The following is a 25,596-nucleotide window of genomic DNA, read 5'->3' as shown; positions in this document are numbered from 1 at the left end:
AGTGACCATCACGATTTTATCAGCAAACCAGGTTTGTAGCATGGTTTGGGGGCATTGTTCCTGCATTTCACATCAAGTGTCATTCACCCCTTCCAGCATTCTCATTACACATCAATCAAATAGAGTAAGCTTCTGCTGCAAGAACAGGTACTGAAATCCTCGCTCATAATTTTTATCAGGGAACTGCAGTGAATTAAAATATATTTTACAGGAGTTTCCAGTTTCACTCCAGATGGAATATACACATTCCATCCTATCACTCCATCTGATTACAATAAGTTCTGAACAAAATTTTAAAAGTTACTGGCAGAAGACACTGAATAGTAGATAAGATCAAGCAAAAAGGATACAGAACCCAGGTCCCAAGGAGCAGTGAGGTGATGAGTTTCCTGGGGATGTTTTTTGCCTTCTCACTTCCCAACATAGGCTCTGGGGCAGCCCACATTGACAACTGAGAGCAAGAGCAGCTAGACGGGGTTCCAAGAAAAGGTTGCAATCTCCAGAGGGTAGGGGTGGTGGGTAGGGAGAGTAGTGAAGGACCTGGGAGACAAAGCTCTTGTGACCTGACCTACCCTATGCCAGGCAAGCACAAGGAACAAAGCTGCCGGTCTCCCCTCAGTGCTGGTACCAGAAATGGAAGTAGCCTTTACAGGCCAAAGAACTACTGACTGCCTCCTTTTCACACCAGGCAAGCAGTGGCTCTGAGCTGGCACTTCTCATCCTCCCAATCAGCTGCAGTGGCCCTGTGAGGCGATTACAGCAGATGACTGCCAGCAACAAAACAGTAACTGCCCTCTCCCTAGTGACAGGAGAAGCCCTTCGGGGAGGATACCTATTGGCTTTCCTGACCCTACACCAGGGAAGGGCCAGCAACAAAGAAGCATGGCATCTCCTCCCCTGACCCAAAAGCCGCAAGGACAGCAACCTCAATGGGGTAGAACACTTTTGATGTTCCATGCCCTCTACTAGGCCAACATTAGCAACAAAGTAAGCCTAAGCCTTCCAACCAGACAGTAGCATTTGTAGGACAGAAACCTTCTGATACTCTATGCTTTACATTGGGATAATGCCAACACAGACTAGCAGCACTCTATTTTCCCACCAACTCATAGAAGCAGCTGCTGAGGGGTAGGTAAAACTTGATTTCCCCATCCCATTCCAGCTTTGCCCAGAGGCATACCCAGTTATAGGAACTGCTACATAGCACAAAAAGAGTAAGTCTCTGGTTTTCCAGCAAGAACACCAGAACAGAAAACTTCCGAAAACAGAGGGGAAAGGGAAAATTATGGGCTTAAGAAATAAGAAAGCTAGAGAAAAATATCATCTAAATCTGTACAAAAAGTCCTGAGCTCACTCCTGAGGTACATATATGTAAAACCTGTGAGAATCAACTGAAGAAAAGCACTGAGATCTCAAGATGGTGCAGACTACCATCAAGGTTCCACACAGACTCCTGGGTAACACACATGAGACAAACCAGAATAGCATACAGAGGCATAAAGGCTTTGGAAATTAAACCAATACTGGAAGTAAAAACAGCTCACAGAAGTCAGGTCAGGACATACAGTCTAAAACTAATCAAATTGACTGTCAGCTAAAAAGAAACCACATATTCACATAAGCAAAAAAAATCTCTAGCATTCTCCAGAAGTTTTAGACAGGAGTCAGAATCTCATAACACAGTATTCAAAGTGTCAAGGATACAATCCAAAATTTAACATACAAAGAACCAGGAAAATCTAACCAGCTCTCAAGAAATAAGACAAAAGATGCCAACCACAAGATGATCCAAATGTTAGAATTCTCAGAAAATTACTTTAAATCAGTGTTTACAATCATGATACACAAAGGGAAAGCAAACACTTTTGAAACAAATGCAAAGATAGACATGCTCAGCAAAGAAAAACAGACTAATTTTTTTAAATGGTTGTACTGAAAAATACAATAATGGAAATTAAAAATTCACTGGAGGGGCCCAATAGCAGAATGGATACATCAAAGGACAGAGTCAGTGAACTTGAAGACAGGTCAATAGAAATAATTCAATCTAAACCATAGGAAGAAAAAAGAATAGGGAAAAAATGAGCAGAGACAATAATATTAGACAATATCAAAAGATTTAGTATTCATGTTATATAAGATTCAGAAAGAGGAGAGACAGGTGCAAAAAATTTTTGAAGAAATAATGGCTAAAAATTTCCCCAAAGTGGTGAAAAATGTAAACTTACAGATCTAAGAACCTCAGTGAATGCCAAACAAAATGAACTAAAAACAAAAAACAAACTAATGAAAGCCAGAAGACAGTGGAACAACACTTTTAAAGTACTGAGAGAAAAATACTGTCAAGTTAAATGTACAGAAAATGTACTTCAGAAGTGAAGGTGAAATAAAGACATTCTAAGATGAAAGAAAACTAAGAGAACTAATTCACATGGAAATTAAAAGAATAACAAAAAATTTCAGAATCATTTTATTATTTCAAGAATACTTATTATTATTTTATTCTTATTATTTTATTATTTCAAGAAATATTAATTTAAGAATAATCATGAGGACCTTCCTGGTGGCACAGTGGTTAAGAATCCTCCTGCCAACGCAGGGGACACGGGTTCGAGCCCTGGTCCGGGAACATCCCACATGGCACAAAGCAACTAAGCCCGTGTGCCACAACTACTGAGCCTGTGCTCTAGAGCCTGCGAGCCACAACTACTGAGCCTGTGTGCCACAACTACTGAAGCCCGTGTGCCTAGAGCCTGTGCTCCGCAGCAAGAGAAGCCACTGAAATGAGAAGCCCGTGCACCGCAATGAAGAGTAGCCCCCCACTTGCCACAACTAGAGAAAGCCTGCACGCAGCAATGAAGACCTAATGCAGCCAAAAATAAATAAATTAATTTTTAAAAATAATCATGAAAAGAAGGAACAAAGTTGAAGGATTCACACTTTCCAATTTCAAAATTATCTACATGTCAATGTTAATAGCAGCTTTATTCATAAAGCTTTGTAGGTAAAACATGTTTTGCCAATGGAACAGATGTGCAATGAGAGGGAAAGGGGGAAGTAAAGAAGACATTTCAAGAAGGAGAGAATAATCAACTGTGTCAAACACTGCTGAGAGTTACAGTATTATGAGAACTGACCACCAGATATGAATGGCATGATGGGTGGGCGCCATGAACAGATAAGTGAGTTAGGTTCCCCTCAATTCTGTGCACCAAAGGTACTAAAAGACAGTAATTAAACTGGCTCATAGGGTCAAATCATAGGACTGTCAGGGATCCCATTAATCTCTTTCCAAAATAGAAATTTGCCAGTCTTTGCTTATTTAAGAAAAAAAAAGAATTTCTAATACCAAGTAGTAAATAGGTACCTGATCTAGTTTCACCCCATTAAATATCTGCCTCTGGGAAAACAGCTCATGATTTGCAACAGAACACCCCAATAACCCCAAGACATGCCCTACCTTCAAGGACTTAGATCCTAAACTGCCTTGGCTTCCTCAATCTTGCACACTACTCCACACCTTCATTCTCCCGCTCTGCTTAGCTCAGCTCCACCTCCACTGACATCTCCGCCTGGCCTCTTAATCTAATGTGGAGCCTGCTTACCTCCCAGTCAGTTCCTAGTTTACCATCTTCCGCTCCCACTCCCAGACTCAGGGATTCACCCATCCTCAGCGCAATGGGTGCTGCTCAGTCCAGTTCTTAGAATCCCACTTCCTATGCTTTGCCATAACAACCACCCCACAACTGACCCAGCCCGTACAGGTCTTCAAGGCAGGCTCCAGAAAACAGGTCTTCTACTGATATTTGTTGATTAGAGTTGAAATAGCATCTTGAAATATAAAGGATAGTTCTAAGAGGACCAAAAGAAGATGATCCCTATTACATAGAACACTATTATAAAATGTGGTCACCTTAGTTGTTGAATACACAGAATATGAACACAAATAGTAAGTTAAACTGAAGAAATCTAAAAGACTATGAATGTTGTTTCTTGTTTGTAAAGACAAGAGTATGACAAAGGCAATGGGAATGTTAAGTACCCTTGTGTTAAAACAGTGACGAAAACTAGTCATAACAAAAAATGAAGTTCAGCTAAGGATTCTTAAATGGAACTAAACAGATTCAGTACCACAGCTAACATTAGTGGAAAAATTTTTAAAGTGACACCTATTCAAGAAGAGTCAGTGACTAAAACACTTTTTCATCAAATAAACTAGGTTTTCTCTCTTTCCCCTTTAACTAAACATAGGCAGGCACCCCTGGAAAAAAAAATTTTTTTTCCTTTATTTAACAGCCTTAACTGGAAAGAGCCTAGTAGAAAGAATGAAACATCTATTTGTTTCTCATAATATGCTAAACTTTGCATACAGAGAGGACGTTATCAAACCATGACGACTATTGGTTTCCTCTAACACACACGCGTGCACACACACACACACACACACAGAGGTGTGCTGATCAATACTTGTCAGTCCATACCCCCGTGGCAGCCTCACGACAAAAGCTGTAAAATAGCTGCCTCACCGCAGCACCATTTGTAGTCACTGAATGAAGTGAGGCTCTGTGACCCACAAAAATGAAAGTACCCATGTCTTTGGCATGGTGAGCTAACTAACAGAAGCAACTCGTATGAAGAGATGAAATGCATCAGGGAATATACCTTGAGCTTTAACCCAAAAGTTCTTCTTAACCAAAGTCTATTCATGGGCTTTCAGGAATCACCAAACTTCCTGAAGTTGCCAGCAAGATTTTGTGTCTGTATATTTTGCTGGAGAAAACGTTCATAGCTTGATTTGCAGAGGTGGCAAACTTCTTCTCCAATGGACTACACAGTAACTATTTTAGGCTTTCTGGCCACATGGTCTTTGAGGCAACTACCCAAATTCTACCACTTTAAGCACAAAGCAGTCACAGACAACAGTAAATGAATGGGCATGGCTGTGTTTCAGTAAAACTTTTATTCACAAAAAACAGGTTGCAGGCTAGATTTGGACCACAGGCTACAGCCTGCTGACCCCTGTTTTAATCCATCACACTCTTAGTCATTTACTTCTAGGAATCAAGGACTCTGAAGTCCAAATCTTTCTAATTCCTGAGCAATTTTAAAATCCATTTGAAGATATCAAAGAGATCGATTCATTCTTCTTTGATCTACTCAACTCCAATGACCTCTTCTAAGATATTTCAGCAGCCCCAACTATGGCTAACTCTGCCCACAGATGGTTCCTTTTCTGAAATCAAGAACTTTCTTTTCAACATCCTAAATTTCAACCAATCACTCAGCGTAAACCTGAGTGTCCTTTTGCTGTACTTATAATGAACAACTTTTATTATGGAAAAACTCCCTCCTCCTCATCATTGTACTCCATTCAAACACCTCGGACTCATGAATAGACTCAGGGATATCATACGAATATGCCGAATGACTATCTACAAATTTAGATTTGGTGGCCATTAATGCTCCCACAATTCTTCCAGCAATTTTTCTCTCACGCCATCAATAGCTATTCTAAGCCTTCACTGTCCTACATAAGGCCTCATCCCAACATCTCCTAACACAAAACTAGGAAATGACCCTGTGACTACATGGTGATACCTTCAACTGCCTAAGGCTCACCACCTATAAACGTACCTGCACATGAGCCCATCCTTATCCCTCCATTCCCAGTGTAAATAAATTCCCTCCTCCCACTCAAAGCTAATTCCTGCTCTTATGTTTGATCTCTATCACTACCACTTCCTTGGGGACTTTCATAATTACTTAGTATGTTTGGTATTTGCAGAACTGTGTTAGTTTTCTACTGCTGTGTAACAAATTACCACAAACTTGGGGGCTTAAAACAACTCCAATGTATTAGCTAACAGTTTTGGGGGTCAGAAGTCCAGTCACAATCCAGAAGTCTGAATTTTCTGCTCAGGGTCTCATAGACTAAAATCAGGATGTCGGTAGGGCTTCCTTCTGGAGGCTCTGGGGAAGCATTTGTTTCCAAGTTCATTCAGGTTGCTGGCAGAATCCAACTTCCTGTGGGTGCAGGACTAAGATGCCTACTTCATTGCATCTGTCAGCTGGGGGCTGCTCTCAGCATCTAGAGGCTGTGTCCTTGCCACATGGATTCCTTCACCTTCAAAGCCAGCAAATGAAAACCTTTCTCTTGTTGAATCTGAATTAGACAAAGCCATGCCCCAAAATCTCTGCAAAAACAATCTCTTCTTGACATATACACACTACCATATATAAAATAGATAACTAATAAGGACCTACTATATAACACAGGGAACTCTACTCAATACTCTGTAATGGCCTATATGGGAAAAGAATCTAAAAAAGAGTGGATATTGTATATGTGCAACTGATTCACTTTGCTGTACACCTGAAACTAACACACTGTAAGTCAACTATACTCCAATAAAAATTTAAAAAAAAAGAATAGGGGGGAAAAAAATCCCTTCTTTATCCATAGCCCTTGCTGAAATGGCTAAGAAATAACCTCCTTAAGCTTCCTAGAGGTCACCTAGTTTGTTTGAGAAAATCTGTGAGGCACATGCTTCATTTCTTGAAAGAGTCTTTAGCGTGACTGAGTATTCTGACCTTTTGATCTTTCTGAGGTTTTAGCAAAAGGTTATATAGCCACACCCTGGGCTTCTTCCTCTATGCCACACTTTCAGAAGCAATTTCTTCATTTTAACATTCTTTGCCATCTGGATAGGTTCAAAATTAACTAAATCATCTAGTACTCGTTCCTTTTTGACAAGACTTCTCTCAGTTTACCTTTTTTCTCTCATATTTTATTATAAGTAGCAAGAAGAAACCAGGCAGTACTTTCAACATTTTGCTTGGAAATCTCCTTGGCTATAGCTATGCATCCAACTTCATCACTCAGGTTCTGCCTGCATCTTCAAAGCCTTGAACAGAGAATCCCCCTTGAGTCAAATCCCTCGAATTTTAAAATCCTTTTTTGCCAGGAAGAGCCCAATCCCTTTTAAGGGCTCATCTGATTAGGCAGGATGCACTGAAGATAATCTTCCTTTCTTAAAGACAACTGTGCCAGACAATATAACCTCATCACAGAAGTATCTCATCATAGTCATTGGTCACATCCACACTCAAGGGGAGGGGCAGGGAACCTTGGGTGCCTTCTTAGAATTCTTCCTACAAGGACTGTGTGTGTAGCAATTTTGAAATTACTTTCTATGGACTATACCATTGAAGAAATGAGAAAATATACTGGTGATGTTGGAGGCCAAGTTTCTCACTGGAGAAGTGAAATACAAATATGGAATGGGGAAAGGCTAGGAAGTTGGATTAGCATTGGATATATCAGGGTGAACTCATGATTTTTTAATATATTTTATTTTTTGGTTGGTTGGTTTATCCTCCCAGCCCCAGCTCTGTCTTCTGAAAGAGTCTAGAAGCATTAACACCTCAGCAGCAATGAACATATCCAGTGCCCAGATGCTGATTTGTAAACAGAATTCCCTATTCAAAAGAGCCATGGAATGCTAGAGAAATCAGAACAGAAAAGTACAAGGTGAGCCAGGAACTTTTCTTGTGCCAGAATGTAAGAAAGTACCCCCCAAATGATGGGGATATGTCAAAAGGATATAAACCAGTGTTATGGAGTTTCTATTAGATAAAAAGCTCTGGAAATATTCAGAAATTGCAAAGAAACACAATGTACTTTAAATCATTGCATTTTTTAGAGTTTATATTTGCAGTTAAAACCATCAGTTACAAATGCTTAAGGAAATAAAAATATACCTAGAATTCACAGTTTACAATATTTTACTCCTCGAAACAATATTTACCATTAAAAGGACATGCCTAAAATACTTCATCTCCAAATAATAAGGGCAATTTTCTGGAGTGGCTGGATATCAGAATAACTACATGTACTATTCAAATATAAATACAGCATTTGAAAATACCTTTTTCCCAGAATTCTTTATAAAGCTTCTAATCTCCATAATTAAAGTACACTCACAGAGAGATGGCCCACTAAAATATTCAAGAATTCTGGTGTCCCCTGAGCCTGTCCCCTCCCACTTTAGCCAAGTAATTATGAAATAAATGGCACAGAACTGTTTTAGTGTTGAAAAAGAAAAAGGCTGAAGGCAAAGGATGTGTCTAGGAGTTTAAAGTAATAGAGAAAAACACTCTCTGGGACTTCCCTGGCGGTCCAGTGGTTAAGACTCCGCACTTCCACTGCAGGGGGCGCAGGTTTGATCCTTGGTGGAGAACTAAGATCCCACATGCCGCAAGGCGCGGTCAAAAAAAAAAGAACAGAAAAAAAAGAAAAACACTCTCTGATTGGAAGTAATGTACTAACATTCTCGTTTAGAATAAATAAGTTTTAGATGACAATGTAACTACAGTTTTTAAAGCATGCTTTTGAACGGTTTAAGGGCTGATTCCTGTTTATCCTTGTCCTACTTTCCTAATGACTTAAACCTGAAGAAGTAATGCCCCATTTTCCCAGATAATATAACCAATAAATCCCATGAACCCCAGATCAGTGACCTTCATATTTTAAAGACATAGCAGAACCTGATTTTCAAAGGATAACTTATAGAGAACTCCAACACATAAAACAGACAACATTGGAACTTCTCTGGCTGAAGGAGGAGGCCTGCTGCCCCTCACTCACACTCTAAGGCCTCTCATTCCACCCCACTACAGGCCCTGAGGCACTGGCATACAATCCCAAGACTGCAGAACATGTAAAATGTGCCTCCAAACAATAACTGATGTAAAGGTTCTGGTGTGATCAGAAAAAATGTTTTTCAGACGCATAAAGGAAAAAATACAGAAATTGACATCTTAATAGTGATTATATTTGGGTAGTAGAATTATGAGTATTTTTTCTTTCTTTATTTTCCAAATTTTTAATAGTCAATAAGAATTACTGTTAGAAACCCAATAAACTATTTTTAAAAGGTATAAATGTAAATACTCTCCCTGTAATGCATTGTGTTGCAGTATGTAACAGAAAAAAAAATTCTGTACCACTATAGGTACACATTAAAAAGAAATATACACATACACACAGAGACACAAAGATTAGAGATAAAAATCTAACGATATAACAATTTAATAATATAATTAGAAAGGCCTGTTTATGTTTGAAGTACATAATATTTTATCATAATAGATTAGATATATTTAATAGTTTCCTTTAATGTCCTACTTGTTGAACTTTCCAGTAAAGCCACAAGTTAATAATTACTCTTGGAATCAGAAAAGAAGCTTAGAAGTTAAGAAAAAGTATCCCATGAAATCTGCTTCTTTCAAATAATAATTCTTGCATTTCTAAAACCCATCACTCAAGCCAAAGACTACAATAAAGTTACAAGTAATGTTTCCTAAACAAATAGTTAATTATATTTGCTTCTGGAAAATGGAGAGCGTAAATATTAACCATGATTTTGAAATCAAAGTAGAGATAATATTAGACAAGATTGGGAGAGTTATAATATTTAGTTACAATATATGGTTGTTTTTTGCATATTGGTAATTAACTTAATACTTTAATTTCCTACATTTCTACATAGATTTGTTTATCCACCCTCGTCCTACTTTCCCAATAATCTTACTATATGTAATATATATGTATTTATATAAATATATATATATATTTCTGAAATAAATATATATATATTTCTGAAACTGCAGAAACAGCCAGATACAGAACCAACCAGATTTCTTTCTTCTTGAAACTTTCTTGGCTAAAACCTAAATCCACAAAGTCTTAGTCTTTTTATAATGTAAGAAGCCCTGAGCGGCTGAAATCATTAAGAGCTTAGAAACTGGCAAAAACTTCTCTTCCTCATATTATTTAAGCAAAATTGTCTATGGTAACCATAAACTAAAAAAGAATAAGTTAAGTAAGAGTTTTTAAAGCTTTCATTTCCACAAACCCATTGTTTAAATAAAGTTTTAGATTCCCAAAATCTTCAAATAAAACAGATAAAAACAGAACTATTTGAGTTTAAGATAGGGAGATTGATCTGGAGCCCTATCTGCTTTATTTCCTTATCACCATCACCCTCAAAACAACATCTTTGGTGGAATCCTCAGGGCAATGATTTTAAGATGAGGGGAGAGAAACTCTAGTGGAATACGTGGGGGGAAAAAAACACTATTCAAACCACCACTACAATATAATTGCATATAGCATTATGTTTAAATTATATTTGAATGCTGTTTGAATCGTCTAACACACACTGGACACTCAATAAACAGTCAATAAACAAAAGGAAAGGCATGAGACTGTGATCTCATTAGGATTAAGAGGCATTTCACTAGGCTTCAGCAGAGGGCAGTTTGAAACACACTGTATTAATTTATTCCAATAGCTCAACTACAGCACCTAAAATAGATTACAGTCAATTCTCATTACTCGCAGCAGTTATGGTCTACAAAGTTCTGCAAACACTGAATTATCAAATACAGGATTAGATTACTGCAAGTCTCTGGTCACATTTTTGTCAACCAATCAATACATAACTTTGTTTTATGCATCTTTGTGTTTAAGGACATCTTTTATTGAACATATATAGTTGAGTCATTAACAATGAACTCATAGCCAACAGCACTATAACTCTTCCCTGAATGAAGCTTATCTAACACATGTATTTTCTCTATAAGGCACATCAAAGACTTTCTTGAACTTAGGTAACACTTGACAGGACTACAGCAATTCAGCCCTGGGGGCCATTTTAAACAGCAAGATCACCAACAAAAAGCACAAAAATAAGAAACATGTAGCACTAAATGGACCCAAAAGGACACTTGATTACAGCATGAGAACTGAAACGAGAAGGTGGAGCATCGCCTTGCTCAAATGCTTTTTTGCCACTCTGTGCCAGACGCGTGTCTGGAAATTACCATGAAAAGTGCTGTGAGTATTGATTCTGGGGTCACAAAAAAGTTCTAGCAAGTAGGTGAGCTTGCAAATACAGAAACCACAAATAATGAGGATCGAGTGTATTTTCTTAGACAATCAAATCTCATGTAAGATGTTGACTTAGGCACAACCCAAAGGTACTAGAAGAAGGTACTAGATAGGAGGGGAAGAAAGAGTGAAAATCAGAATTCAAATGAAGGCTCAAAATTCTACATCAACCATATGCCCTGACACTTTAACATATCTTTAAATCGTGTGTATTTATGTATAGGAGAGATTTACTTAGAGAAGTATTATGACATATAAAAACTACATAAAGTCTTAATTTCCACTCATACAGTGGTAGACTTGATATAATGCATAATAAAAACCTTTTAAAATCCAGAATGCACCAAGTGCTGCACAGTGTGGTCACTAAATTAGAAATTGCATTATTGTTCCCAATCCATCACCCCTCCCTGTATCCACAACTTCTGACATGTGGTACTGCAGTTCCTCTCACTACAGACCAGATGTTACTCATGGTCATGTGACTTGCTTTGGTCAGTGGAATGTTCGTGGGCATGATATGAGCAATGGTTTGAAATATGCTTTCAGAGTTGGAGTTTCCTTCTTGTATTTCTGCCATCACCATAAGAAAAACATGCCCTCAGGTAGTCTGTTGGTACAAGGAGGAACAGAGTCACATGGAACAAACCTACACTCTACCTGCAGCTTGGAGCCAAGCCCAGGCAAGAGCAGCCAACCCATATATATGTTAGCAATTATAAATAAGCCATTAAGTTTCATAGCATTATTGGGACTATAGTTAATTGATATTTAATATGCATTAATTTTAAAATATCATTATACCACTAAAAGCCTTTACATAAAAAGATTGATGAGACCCTCTTTCATTCTTGGACTAAAGCCTAGTACATAGTAGGTTTGTGGTAGACTGTATTTCAAAAGATGGCTGCATTCATATCTCCCAACCCACATGATACTTTACAATGTGATCTTGCCATTCACCCACCAAAGGGTGAAGTCTATCTCCTCTCTCCCCGAATTTGGGCTGGTCCTATGATGCTGTGTTAAGACTCAACACCATACCTTAAGGAATCTGAAGTTCCCATGTTCATCCTTCATGGAACCTAGTCACCAAGCAGCAAGTCAAACCACACTAAGTGTCTACCACACTGTGAGAAAGCCCAAACTAGACACGTGGAAGGAGAAAGGGGGCAGGGTTGGAGGGAGAGAACGCGCGTGTGTGTGTGTGTGTGTGTGTGTGTGTGTGTGTGTGTGTGTGTGTGTGTGTGTGTGTGTGTGTGTGTGTGTGTGTGTGTGTGTGTGTGTGTGTGTGTGTGTGTGTGTATGAGAGAGAGAGAGAAACAGAACGGGCAGGGGAAAGAGGAAGAGAGAAAGAAATGCCACTGGTGAGAGCACCAGCTGTAAACCATCAGAGTGAGGCCATTTTGGACTTTACAACTATCCTAGTGCCCCAGCTGACACTACGAAGCAGAAGAACTTCCTGGTCAATGCACAAAATTGCAAGAAATAATAAATTATTTTTAAAAAGGCATTAACTTTTGGGGTAAATTATGGCAGCACCAACAAGTTGTTAGTAAATGTGTACTGAATTAATTAAATTCACTAAAATATTCTGTGTCATACTTACCTTGGTGTTGGCCATATCTACAATATACTGGTCTCCTTTTATACACTCCATTACTTCAAAACCATCTCTGTCAATCACTTTGGCCTGAGAGCTTCCAGATACAACAAGAATCATGTCTCCTGTGTTACTGTACTGTAATGACTTGATCTGATGGCTATGAAAAAAAAAAAAGACAGTCTGGTAAGACACTGAGCATGTTTATACTTTCACTTATTAAGCACTGTCAGAAAAAAAGTCACAGAACTCCACAAATTGTTAATTCTACAAAATCAGGAACATCAACCTCAAATGGGCCCTCAACACCAGTGCCTGCCCTGTTAAGCTCTCCTCCCACTCTCCACAGCAACCTATTAAAATCTTCTCTACTCGCCTTAAATCTTCAACCCAAACAACTCCCCCTCTGTAGCTGTTGATTCTTCCTGCTCTTTCCCAGAAGAAACATATAAGAACTGCCTCAACATCCTCTGATTACTGTTATAAATGTATCTGCTTCTGAACGCCTCTTGCTTCTTCCGTTTGATTACAACGGTGAAAGTGAACCTCTTCCTGCCCCAGGCATATCTACTACCTATATTCTGGATCCCACCCCTTTCCAGTCTCCTCAGTAACTTCTGCCTACTCTCCCTCTCTCTCCTCCCCTTCACAGCTAAGCTATCTAAACAAGTTTTCATCTCCTTCCTTATTTCTCTAGCACTGTAGTATCCTTTCCACCCTCACCACCCCACTGAAAGTGATCTTGCCATTGTGGCTGTAGTGAATGCAATGGTGTGCCACCCAGATGGATCCTTTCAGGACTGAAGTACTCATTCCCCCAAGCTTCCAGGATTTGGCCTGCTGGTGGCTTACAACTAAACCCTCAGGAATTTCCCTGAGTTGCAGAGAACTCCCTCATCCAAGGCTATGTTACCATCCCAAAGCATCCCACAGTCAATGACTGGTCAATGTGCAGTAAAATGGTCCAGCCCTCTGTTTCAATCGGGAATATCTCAGAAGGGTTACTCCAGCTTCAGATCTCCCTGTGGGAATCAGCTGAGGCTGCTGTTGCAACTACCTGGCAATTCAGTTCCTCCATCTTCCTAATGCTGCTTCCCTGCACCTTCTCTCCTAGGGGTTGATCCCAGAAGCACTCCTCAACAAACCTCCTACATGCAAATCCTGAAGCTTCAAAATGTTTTGCGGCAACCTAACCTGAGAGACTTGGTAGCAAAAGTAGACCTAAGAAGTCCACTCCAGTGGTGTCAGTCACTGACTGGTTAGCAATGAGGACCCCATCTCTGGTGGTACATAGTCCCTGATAAGCTGCAGCAGTGCAAATGCAACTGCTAAAACTGTTGGTCAAAGGGAAGACACTGGCTGGTGAAATACTTCAGGCATTTGAGAGGTACAGGAAAAGAAGTAATTGAAAGGACTATGGAACTGGGTAGCTATTGCTAGGGGCAGTCAGCGCAAAAAAGAAAGACAATGAAAGGCTGAGGATGATTAATCACTAATTAAAGACTACAGACTGAAAGCCGGAGGGCCCATTTAGCAGCATATAAAGACAGGGTTATTGCTCTCTGTCAGGTAAGTGCTATGCAGTCACTGATCCCGTAAAGCAGGTGTTTCTACTTCTATTAGGAAGGAAGACCAAAAGCAGTTGACATTCATATGTAAATCAACAGCAGCATACATTTACATGCTTGAACCAGGGCTATGTTAATTTTCTAGTCCTTTGTCTTAAAATAGTCCCAAGGGACCTGGATCACCTGGACAATCCAAAGAAATTCATGCTGGTCCATGATCTCCATGACAGAATGTTAACTATATCAGGTGAGCAAAATGTCTAAACTACATTGGTGAGAAACACTCTCTCCAGGAGATGAGAGATAAAACCTAGAAAAGATCAGGAGACTGAGAAAAGGAGATGTGGGGAAGATCCACATAGACGGACATATGAAAGTGGACACCAAAAATGAAGCTCTTTGTATCACATGTTAACCCCAGAGAGCATCAACCTTAAAAGAGGCAATGAACAACCATGCAGACAAAGTTAGTTGGCCAGTTCAGTTGACATTAGCTAGCTTTTGTCATCGTCCACTCCACTCTTAATGCAATAGGCTCATACATGAAACAGTGGTGCTAGCAGGGATGAAAGTTATGCATGGGAATGACAACAACTCTCCAAAGTTGACCTAACTATTGCTGAAGGTCCAGCCCGCCAGTAACAGAGGCCTATGGTAAGACCCCCTCCTAAAATCAATACTAAGCTAATAAATATGTAAAATACATAATATGAAAGACTGTGATAAGTGTACAGGGAAAAACAGAATGGAGAAGGCAGATAGTAGGTACCAAGGGGGCAGGAATAAATATTTTAAGTGGAGTGGTCAGGAAGTAAGTGACTGAATAGTTTATCAGGTAACTGAGGTAGTAGGTTAGGGAGATATTTTCAGGAAGAGTATTCCAAGAAGAGGGAACAGTTACTAGAAAGGACCTGCAGCAAGAGAATACTTGGTATGTTCCCAATGTGGCTGTAGAATGAGCAAAAAGAACAGGAGTTGGAGATAAGGTCAGAATGCAGCCAGTGGGGTGGTGCAGATCATGGAGGGCCAGGTAAGGCACCAAAAGGACCTTGGTTTTACTCTCTCTAGAAGAAATGAGAGGAAACCCACTAGAGCATTTTGAGCTGAGAAATGACACAATCTGACTTATTCTGTACAGAACCACTTTTTTGGCCTGGACTATTTTATAGTCTGAAGTCTATGGAGCCCTTTTTAGCATGTTTTTAAACACATTAAAAAACACACACCAGACATACCATGGAAATCATTCATAAAGAAATAACTATAAAAATATATATATTTTTAAATTTGTGACATAATATGGAGTTTCTACACTAATGTATCAAGTAACTAGGCCTAGAGGCAGGTCTGATAACTTCTGTAATTTCAAAGCAGTGATGATCATATACAATATATCTTTCAATATACCTGTAACAATGGTAATGTGATATGAAAGCATCTGAAATTTGCAGGTACACCTGTGACTTTGTTGCCTACTTTCATAATTAAAGGAAATGCTAAATTTCAGTTAGAGGTTAGTGAAAGGAAAGAAATTCTTATCCAGGTTCACAGAAATTGGGAGAACCAGATATTGAACTCATGAGCCATAGAATTTTGTATAACCATAATTAAGAAATTAAGTGACAAAGTAGAAATCTTATATGTAGAACTGAAAATCATAAAAAAGAAATATGAAGAAATTCTAGAATGAAAAATACATAACTGAAATTTAGAACTAATAGATGGGTTTAATAGCAGAGAATTAACAGTTAAAAGATCACTTTTAGATTGAAGCATGGCGAGAAAAAATGGAAAATGCAGAAAAAAACATAAGATACACATAAGATATGGTAAAAAGGTCTCATACAGGAATTGCAGAATGGAAGGAGTGAGAAGCAAAATGTGAAGAGGTGACTGTTAAAATTGGAAAAATGATAAAAGACACTAAACCAGAGATTCAGTAAGTATTATAAACACCAGTAGGATAGTAGAAAACCACACCCAGGCATATCGTAGTAAAACTGCTGAAAAATTAAAGACAAAAGTAAAACGTTTAAAACAGCCAGAGTGGGGAAAAAAAATACCTTCAAAAGGGTAAAAATAAAACGGAAGACTTTTGCAAAGAAGCAACAAAAGCCAGAGGACAATGCAATGATATCTTCAAAGTTCTGAATAAAAATAACTGCCTATATGGAATTATAGGATCACTAAAAATAAAGACAAAATAATTTCCCGAAAAATAGAAGCCAAAAGAGTTTGTCAACAGCTGACTATACTAACGGAAAGAGCCCTCAGGCAGAAAGAAAATGATCCCAGATAAAAGCATACAGACACAGTAATGGTATGAAAAATAACAGAAAGGGAGGATATATAAGTAAATCTCAATGACTACTGACTTCATAAAACAACAATAATATATCTGATGGGACTTAAAATGTATACATACACACATACCCATATATAAAATTGAAATACATGAAAAGAACTGCAAAAGTGTAGGAGAGGATAAATGTAGTTACATATAGTAAATGTTCTAAAGTCTTTGTATTGACTGGGAAGGGGTAAAAGTACTAATTTTTAATAAAATTTCAGTCTATTATTAGAATATATGATGTAATCTTTAGGGTAACCACTAAAGGAACAGTAAAAGACACTAACAAGCCAACTGAGAGGAGAATATATAGTATTAAAAAATTAATGCAGGGACTTCCCTGGTGGTGCAGTGGTTGGGAGTCCACCTGCCAATGCAGGGGACACGGATTCGAGCCCTGGTCCAGGAAGATCCCACATGCCGCGGAGCAACTAAGCCTGTGCGCCCCAACTACTGAGTCTGTGCTCTACAGCCTGCGAGCCACAACTACTGAAGCCCACGTGCCACAACTACTGAGCCCACATGCCACAACTACTGAAGCTTGCACGCCTAGAGCCTGCGCTCTGCAACAAGAGAAGCCACCACAATAAGAAGCCCACTCAACGAACGCAATTAAAGAAAGCCCCCGCGCAGCAACAAAGGTCCAATGCAGCCATAAATAAATAAATAAATAAATAAATAATTTAAAAATTTAATTCAAAGGAAAGGACAGTAAATGGGAAATCAAACAGGCTGGACAAACAGAAAACAATGAATGAGATGGATGACTTAGGCTCAAACTTATCAGCAATAACATTAAATATAATTAAATTAAGTATTACAATTAAAAGGCAAAGTTTGTAAGAATGATTAAAAAATAAGCTTTCACTTAAAAGAGACACATCATACAGAGAGGAAAGTGTGAAAGCAAAAGGATGTAAAAACATAATTCACAAATACCGACTAAAAGAAAGCTGGTATATCTTACTAATATCAGGCAGAGTAGACTTTAAAGCAAAGAACGTTAATGAAGGTAAAAAGGACATTTCATAATGCCATTTGCAGCAACATGGATGGACCTAGAGATTATCATACTAAGTGAAGTAAGTCAAAGACAAATCCCATATGATATCACTTACATGTGGAATCTAAAATACAACACAAATCAACGTATCTATGAAACAAAAACAGACTCACAGACATAGAGAACAGACTTGTGGTTGCCAAGGGGGAAGTGGAGTAGGGGAGGGAAGGAATGGGAGTTTGAGATTAGCGAAGGCAAACTACCATATATAGAATGGATAAACAAAAGTTTCTTATCAGGTTTTGGTATCAAGGTATTTCTGTTCTCATGAAAAAAATTGGAAATCATTCCTACTTTTTCTGTTCTCTGGAGATCTTTGGATATAATTTATTATTTTTTCTAGCTTTTTGAAATGGATGTTTAGATCATTAAAATGTTTTTTTGGTAATATATGCATTTAAGTGTGTAAATTTTCTTCTAAATATGGCTTCGGCTGCATGTCACAAGTTCTAATCCATTGTCTTTTCATCATCACCCAATTAAAAATACTTTCTAATTTCTCTTGTGTTTTCTTCTTTGACCTAGGGATTATTTACTTAATTATTGCTTAATTTTCAAACATTTGGTGGTTTTCAAATTATTTTTTAGAATTGCTTTCTCACGTAATTCCACTAGGATTAGAGAACATTTAGACTTTGGGCATTTATTGAGACTTGATTTACAGACCAGTATATGTCAATTTTAAAAGCATTATTTATATGCCTGAATGTATTTTGGAACAACATATGTAAATTAGTCATTTATTAATTATGTTGTTCAAATCTTCTATTTCCGTACTGATTTTTTTTTTTTTTTTTTTTTTTTTGCAATATCAGTTACTGGGAAAGTCACACTCCCAGTATGACTGTGGATTTGCCTGTTTCTTCCTTTAGTTTTGTTGGTTTTTGCTTTATATATTTGGAGGTATATCATTAGGTGCAAGTACATTTAAAACATCTTCTTGGAAAAAAAGAGCTGAGCACAGAGGTAGCTGGAATAAGGTTCCAAAGTGCTTTTGAAAATGTTCATTTTCCCCTGTTAGTCCTTTTGGCTGGAAGAAAGTAATGTGTATTTTACCTCTGCATTATTTGCAGGGATTCTGCTGAGCTGTTTTCTCATGATATAGCTTTCCCTAAAGAAGGAAAAGGATTTTTAAAAAGTCTTTGAGATAGAAAAGTATATTGTGAGTTTAAAAACTTCGTAGCAGGGAAAAGGCTACATTTTTGTGAAAGATGTGTAAAAAAAAAAAAAACAATTGTAAGCTGTGTTCTGACATAAATCTGAGGGTAAGCAGAGAAAAGGCTGCTTTTTAAAAAATATATTTTTATGTTTTTATATATGTTTTAGGTACATGCATTTTGTTGCTTTGGAATAAAGCATCACTTGACATAAAAAAAAAATCTTGGTGGACTGCACATTTTATCATTATAAAATGTCCCTTTTTTTTAGATTTTATTGAAGTATAGTTGATTTACAATGTTGTGTTAATTTCTTCTGTACAGCAAAGTGACTCAGCTATACATACATATATTCTTTTTCATATTCTTTTCCATTATGGTTTGTCACAGGATATTGAATATAGTTCCCTGTGCTATACAATAGCCAATATCTCTTATGAACACAGATACAAAAAAAAGTTCTAAACAAAATACTAGCAAATTCAATCCAGCAATATGTAAATACATCACAATCAAGTAAGAGTTATTTAAGGAAGGCAGTACGGGTTTAACATCCAGTCGATTCATGTGATTTTCTATAATTACAGAATATAGTAGGAAAAATAATTCAAGTATTTCATAAACCTTATTAAAAGACATTAGTAAGAATATGAATGGGCCAAGTCAAAGACTGGGAGAAAATATTCATAACATGTATCTGACAAAGGATTCCTATCTAATATATGTAAAGAACTCCTAAAGTACAATAATTTAAAAAAAAAATGACCAACAACCCACTAAAAAGCGTGCAAAGGGAATAGACACTTCACAAAATAAATGCAAATGTCCTATGTAAACATTTAAAAATATGGCCAATTACCAGACAGTGTAGGGGACCACAGTTAGGCGGAACAAGCCCATGAGACTACTTTATAGGCTTGAGGCCAGTCTATAGGCAAGATGCTTTGGGGATACATCCTGAACCCACCACAGCTATGGCCACATGTCAGACAGTCACATGTTATTAAAGGAAATCCTCAGAAGTACAAATTAAAAAGGTATATAAATGTTTCTAAGCATGGAGCTGTTTGTTATTTCCCCATAGCACTTAACACCATCTGTTATTATATATGTTTTGTTTATAGTTGGCCTTCCCTCACTAGAACAAAAGCTCCATGAGGACAGGACTATATTTATGTAGTGTTCTATGCCCAAAACCTAAAACAATACCTGGCACACAGGAAGTGTTCTATAAATGCTTGTCAAATGGATATAAATTTTAGAATAATTCCAACTATATCTGTTTGTGATATGTATAAACATTAAAAAGTAGGTTATAAAACAGTATGTACAGAATGGTACTAGTTTTGTAAAATAAAAATATTTACATATATGAGTAAAAAAGACTAGAAGGATAAATACCACAATGTTAACAGTAGTTACCTCCACGACATAGGGTTTGAAAAATATACAGATATAAGTGTTAGGGCAAAATAAATTATATATTATTTTAACCAATAAGAGTAAATTATAAAATTCTCAAAGAGCCAAGAAAATTATCACTGGGATGGTGAAATGAAAAAATCTACCCTCTGTGAGGACGAAAGCTATCACATCAACAATTTCAATATAGTCGCGTCTGTCAGTATCCAAGGGTGATCGGTTCCACGACTACCAACCCACATACCAAAATCTGCAGATGGTCAAGTCACCTATATAAAACGGCATAGTAAGTCAGCCCTCTGTACCCGCAGGTTCCACATCCATGGATTCCATCCGCGGTTGGCTGAATCCACAGATTAGAAACCCACAGATACAGAGAGATGACTACATGTGAGTCTGTCACCATCTCACATCCTATAAGACCAGGACTGTTCAAGAGAACTTTCTGTAATGATGGAAATATTCTATATCTATGCTGTCCATTATGGTAGCCACTAACCACAAGTGTCTATCAAGCACTTGAAATATCACTAGTGCAACTAAGGAACTTAATTTTTAATTTTATTTAATTTAAATTTAAATAGCCACATGTGGCTAGTGGCTAATGAACTGAACAGTGCACCTGTTTACATATGAAATAAATATAAAACAGTATCAAGTTTGGAACAACAGAAGATTCACATTGCCTCATAAAATGGATGAAAAATGAAATACTAAGCTATGTAAAATGTTCTTTAAAAACAAAACGAAAGAAAACCTAATGAAATCTATAAAAGTCCACTTGGACAATAATACCTACCAATATTAAAAAAGCCTCTGTGCAGCTCCCTAAATGTGACTTTCAGTCACAAATTTAGAAATGACTACTGAAGTAAACTCCTCAGGTAAAAATTTTATTACCATGCTAAAAAATAGTCTCTAACATTTTTCACACATGGCAAAGTATCTCACATCAGAGCAATCTTAAAGGTATGCTATCACAGGTGTCATTATCTTAAAAAAGAAATCCTAAACAAATATGAATGGAAAGCAAATAATTAAACACCTTAAATAGATATTAATACACAAACTCAAAGAATTCTGTAATATATATACATATACACACAGACACACAATGGAATATTATTCAGCCATAAAAAAAGAATAAAATTTTGCCATTTGCAACAACATGAATGGACCAAGAGGGTATTATGCTTAGTGAAATAAGTCAGACAGAGAAAGACAAATACTATATGTTATCACTTGCATGTGGAATCTAAAAATAAAACAAACAAACATAACAAAACAGAAACAGACTAACAGATATAAAGAACAAACTAATGGTTACCAGTGGGAGGAGGGATGGGGAAAGGGGCAAGATGGGGGTAGGGGATTAAGAGGGACAAACTACTATGTATAAAATAAATAAGATACAAGGATATATTGTACAGCATAGGAAAAATAGCCAATATTTTATAACAACTTTAAATGGTGTATAATCTATAAAAGTATTGAATCACTATGTTATACAACTAAAACTAATATTGTAAATCAACTATACTTTAACTAAAAAAAAACTCTGGTAGAGAACCAACTTAATAATCAAAGCCCAAAACATAAAGTTTCTCTATCAAAAATAAAAATGATCATCTTTTTTTTAAAGCTGTCTTCAGCTATAGCGTCCTTTATGAATGTAATTCTGCTGTCAAAAAATTAATTAAAGGGACTTCCCTGGTGGTCCAGCGGGTAGGACTCCACACTCCCAATGTAGGGGGCCCGGGTTCGATCCCTGGTCAAGGAACTAGATGCTGCATGCATGCCGCAACTAAGAAGTCTGCATGCTGCAACTAAAAGATCCCACATGCTGCAACGAAGATCTCACATGCTGTAATTAAGACCCGGCTCAGCCTAAATAAATAAAAATCTTTTTACAAAATTAATTAAATTCCTTAATTTATCCTAACAGGCCAAACTCAAAATAAAATTAACTTCAACAATATAAAACAATTTTAACAAAATGTTAGGCCATTTAGTCCAATTTACCTTGTAAGTCTATAATTTTAAGGCTGAGAAATAAATTGGTATTTCATAAAAAAACTATTAACTCATGATAATTTTGTCTTCTAAAAATAGAATATATACAAAAAGCTAAAATTTATGTATGTCTAACTAGGCCTCGGTAGAGTTATTCTTCCTGGTTGGTTATCAGATCCAAATCGGATACTTACCAATGAAACTGCCTTTACGCAGAGCCACCACTAACTAGAAACTGCTGCTCAAAATTTACAGTGACTGTTTCTCCTAAAATGCTGAAATTCTAGCTGATAGTTTTTGAAATATTTATTCTGGAAAAGGCCATTCTTAATGTACGAATTCAGAGTACTGTTTCCAATGGCAAAGATAATTCAAACAAAGATCTGAGTGAGCTCTGAGGTTAGAATGTGTGAAAATGTGAGGAATTTCACCACAATGCCCAAAATCAAAGTGTCAAGATAGATGAGAAACTGAAGCTCCCAAACGAGACGCTCATGAAAAAGGGACCTACGGAAGCAAAGGTGGGGCTACTGCCCAGGATCCTTCCTTCCTAAAAAAGAAAAGTCTCTCTGGACCCATGACATCCTTTCTGAAACACTGGAAAGGAATGAGGTCCTGGGCAAGATTCTGACCAGGGTCCCAAATTTAAATTAAGTCCATAGGAGGCATCAATAATAATAAAATATAAAATTATTTGTTTGATCAAATGTGTCAGTTGTCCATCTACTGCCTCTCATTTCCAAATTCACCCTTCACTGCCTGCTCTGCAAAAATAGATTTGGGTCCTTTAAATATTTTCCCTGGGCCACGTGGCATGATGTTAAGTCTGGCATGATGTTAAGTTAGAGAGTGCTGGAGGGACACTGCAAGAGAAAGGGGTATTCCTCCCTGGGTCTTGTGTGCTCCTCTTGGTAGGTTCCTGCACCACACGTGGCTTCTCCAGTGTCCAACTCCTACAGTTTGTGCGGATTCTCCACTACCAGGCTCCTGAAGTGTGTACAGCAATCAGTAGCCAGCAGCACCCAGTAGATTCCCCAGCACCTCCCTCAGACAGTTTTGTACCAGAGTGAACTGGTGAAAAAAGTTTCTGGCAAGTTCTCCTGTCACAGCACCACAGAAGCTTCTTTATCATTTAGTGAGCCACAGTCTTGCCCTCGCAAATAAGGTCTGGATCCCAATCCTGGAAGCCTCTTCCTTAAATATTCTATCTATATGCTAGGAGTAAGGCTACTCTTCTTATCTGCTATTCCTATATTCTTTAGAGTTCACTTTATTTTTTAGGAGCAATCCCTCATTACGCCAATCCCCTGTTACAGGTAGTAACTCTTTATAATAAGCTTTCCCTATTCAAATTACTGTGTGATTTCGCTCTCCTCATCAGCCTCTGATATACCATATCTCAAGCGATTAATTAGGAACTGAAAAAATTATAGGCCGTTTAGTGCAATTTTTTAACTATATGAACAAACAGATCAGATCTTTGATAGTCAGTTCAGACTGCTAGACCAAAGTCTGTAAAGTAAGAACAGAATGCACCAATTAGTTCACAGGGTGTATCTTTGCTAACAGTACTCCCATTTTGGGGAAGTCTTAATTTTCTTCAATAACCATGGAAGATCAAATAGTTTAAGCAATAACTTTTTTTTTTTTTTGGCAAACCATTTTCATTTCCAAAGGGAAATGAAAATCTTACAAAACACAGCAAAATTTAAGAAGACTGGGTAGTAGCAACAGTTCAATGGCTCCATTTCTCTGGCTCTTTGCTCTACCAAATTGCTCTATTTACATTTGCAGGGAAATACAAAATCTCAGCAATCCCACACTAATATTCATCTTGCTTTTTAGCTTTACAGGAAAGCCTAACGTTTACCCTCTGTCTCATTTCACGTGCTCTCTTTGCCAACATTAAAATGAAATGTTCAGCATCAAGCTCACCATTCCTGTCCCACTTTGCTCTTAATTCTGCTAGCCACAGAGTTAAAAGGACAGGATTAAGAGTCATTAGACACAGTACTAAGGAGAATTAAAGGGCTTGTTCAAGGGGTATAACATCTGCTCCCCAAATTCCTGCCTAAACAACTAAGATTCCGATCAAAGAGAAGAGAGCGAAAGCCAATCTGACAGTAAACTGGAGTCATGAGGAAGTGAATGTTCTCTTAGGGAGTAACTCTGACACCAGAGGAAGGCTTAGTGACATTGCACAATTCTTTCTGTGAAGTTATTCATGGGGCAAGTGGGAGTATATGTGTGTAAGTGGAGGTGAGTGGGAAGGTGAAGATTGAGGATCCTTTTAAGTAGTTTTTGCTCTGCTAGCAAAACAAGCTGGGACATGCAAGACAGATAAACACAGCTGTTTGGGGCTGTCACTTGGGGCTCAGGAGCCAAGGTGTCCTGATACAGTGAAAAGCGCACCGGAATGTGAGTCAGGAGGCCAGGGATCCAAGCCCTCACTCTGCCGCTAACTAGCTATGTGACGACGAGCAAGCCCTTTGGCTTCACTAGACTCAGTCTCCCCATTTTTTTCCAAATGAGTAGATGGAACTAGATGGTAGCACTATGCAGAGATGCTCCTGAGACAGAGTTCATGTACCAGCTTTATACCTTTGCTGAGTCCTGGTTTCCTCCACTGAAAAACCCAGAGAAATAATACTTATAGGATTGGGGTGAAGACTAAAAACAATACAGATCTATGTGCAGCTAGCACAGTATGTGAAATACGTAGTTGCTATTATTACTACTTCTTTATGTCCAAGGGCTGTTTAAGATTATTTGAGGGGTATAAAATCTTGATAGCTAACTGTAATAAATACATTTGAATTGAATACATTGAATATTTCAAATTCATTACAATTTAAGTTAGTATAAGTTTAGCATGTGTTTTAATTATTACTAACCAAAATACTCAAGAGAAATATTCTTACACCTTTTCTGATTTTTTATACCTACTCACATACTAAAGGTTTGGAAGCTAGTAATAACTTTACAAAATAATGTATCTGTCAAACAGAACTAAAGCCACAGAAAATTTCTATCCAGGACTACATATTTTACTAAAGCCAAATAACTCTTCCCTTCCATTAAAATGTATATTTTTGTTTATTAATGTGATAAAATTACTCTATCACTCAAGTGCAGATTATCAGCTTCATGACTTTATATGATCTCACAGACAAGTTCCATGCTAAAAGACAATGAACCTAAATATCTAAACTGTGCATTTTCATATCTTCTGAGGATTAGAGAAATATGATCAAGAACAGCCAACCAATAAGGATGATTAGCAAAAACTAAGTCCTTGTTCTGATTATTCCCAATAGCTTCCTTTACGATAATGTTGAGTTAGGAATAATTCAAGTCTTAATTCTAACAGCAGAACAACAGGAGCTCAGCATTTAACAATGAATAAAAGGTGTTGAGGGAGCAAATAAGGGGAGAGCCCTAGTTTGGAGAGCCTCTCTAGAAAGGC

General features: G+C 37.6%; 1 protein-coding gene across 2 annotated transcripts in view; it reads right to left on the bottom strand.

Moving 5' to 3' along the window:
• Positions 1–25,596, bottom strand: part of WDR70 (WD repeat domain 70) — a 307,909-nt gene that overhangs the window by 191,406 nt on the left and 90,907 nt on the right. For both annotated transcript variants that reach the window (XM_068535256.1, XM_068535255.1), the window contains exon 8: positions 12,564–12,717. In XM_068535256.1, the coding sequence (XP_068391357.1) occupies positions 12,564–12,717 (154 nt within the window). The remainder of the gene's footprint in view (positions 1–12,563; positions 12,718–25,596) is intronic.

Source organism: Eschrichtius robustus, chromosome 2, assembly GCF_028021215.1.
Source record: "Eschrichtius robustus isolate mEscRob2 chromosome 2, mEscRob2.pri, whole genome shotgun sequence".
Classification (NCBI taxonomy): domain Eukaryota; kingdom Metazoa; phylum Chordata; class Mammalia; order Artiodactyla; family Eschrichtiidae; genus Eschrichtius; species Eschrichtius robustus.
Note: the sequence above shows the minus strand (reverse complement) of the source record. Positions and strands in the feature narration are given on the sequence as shown.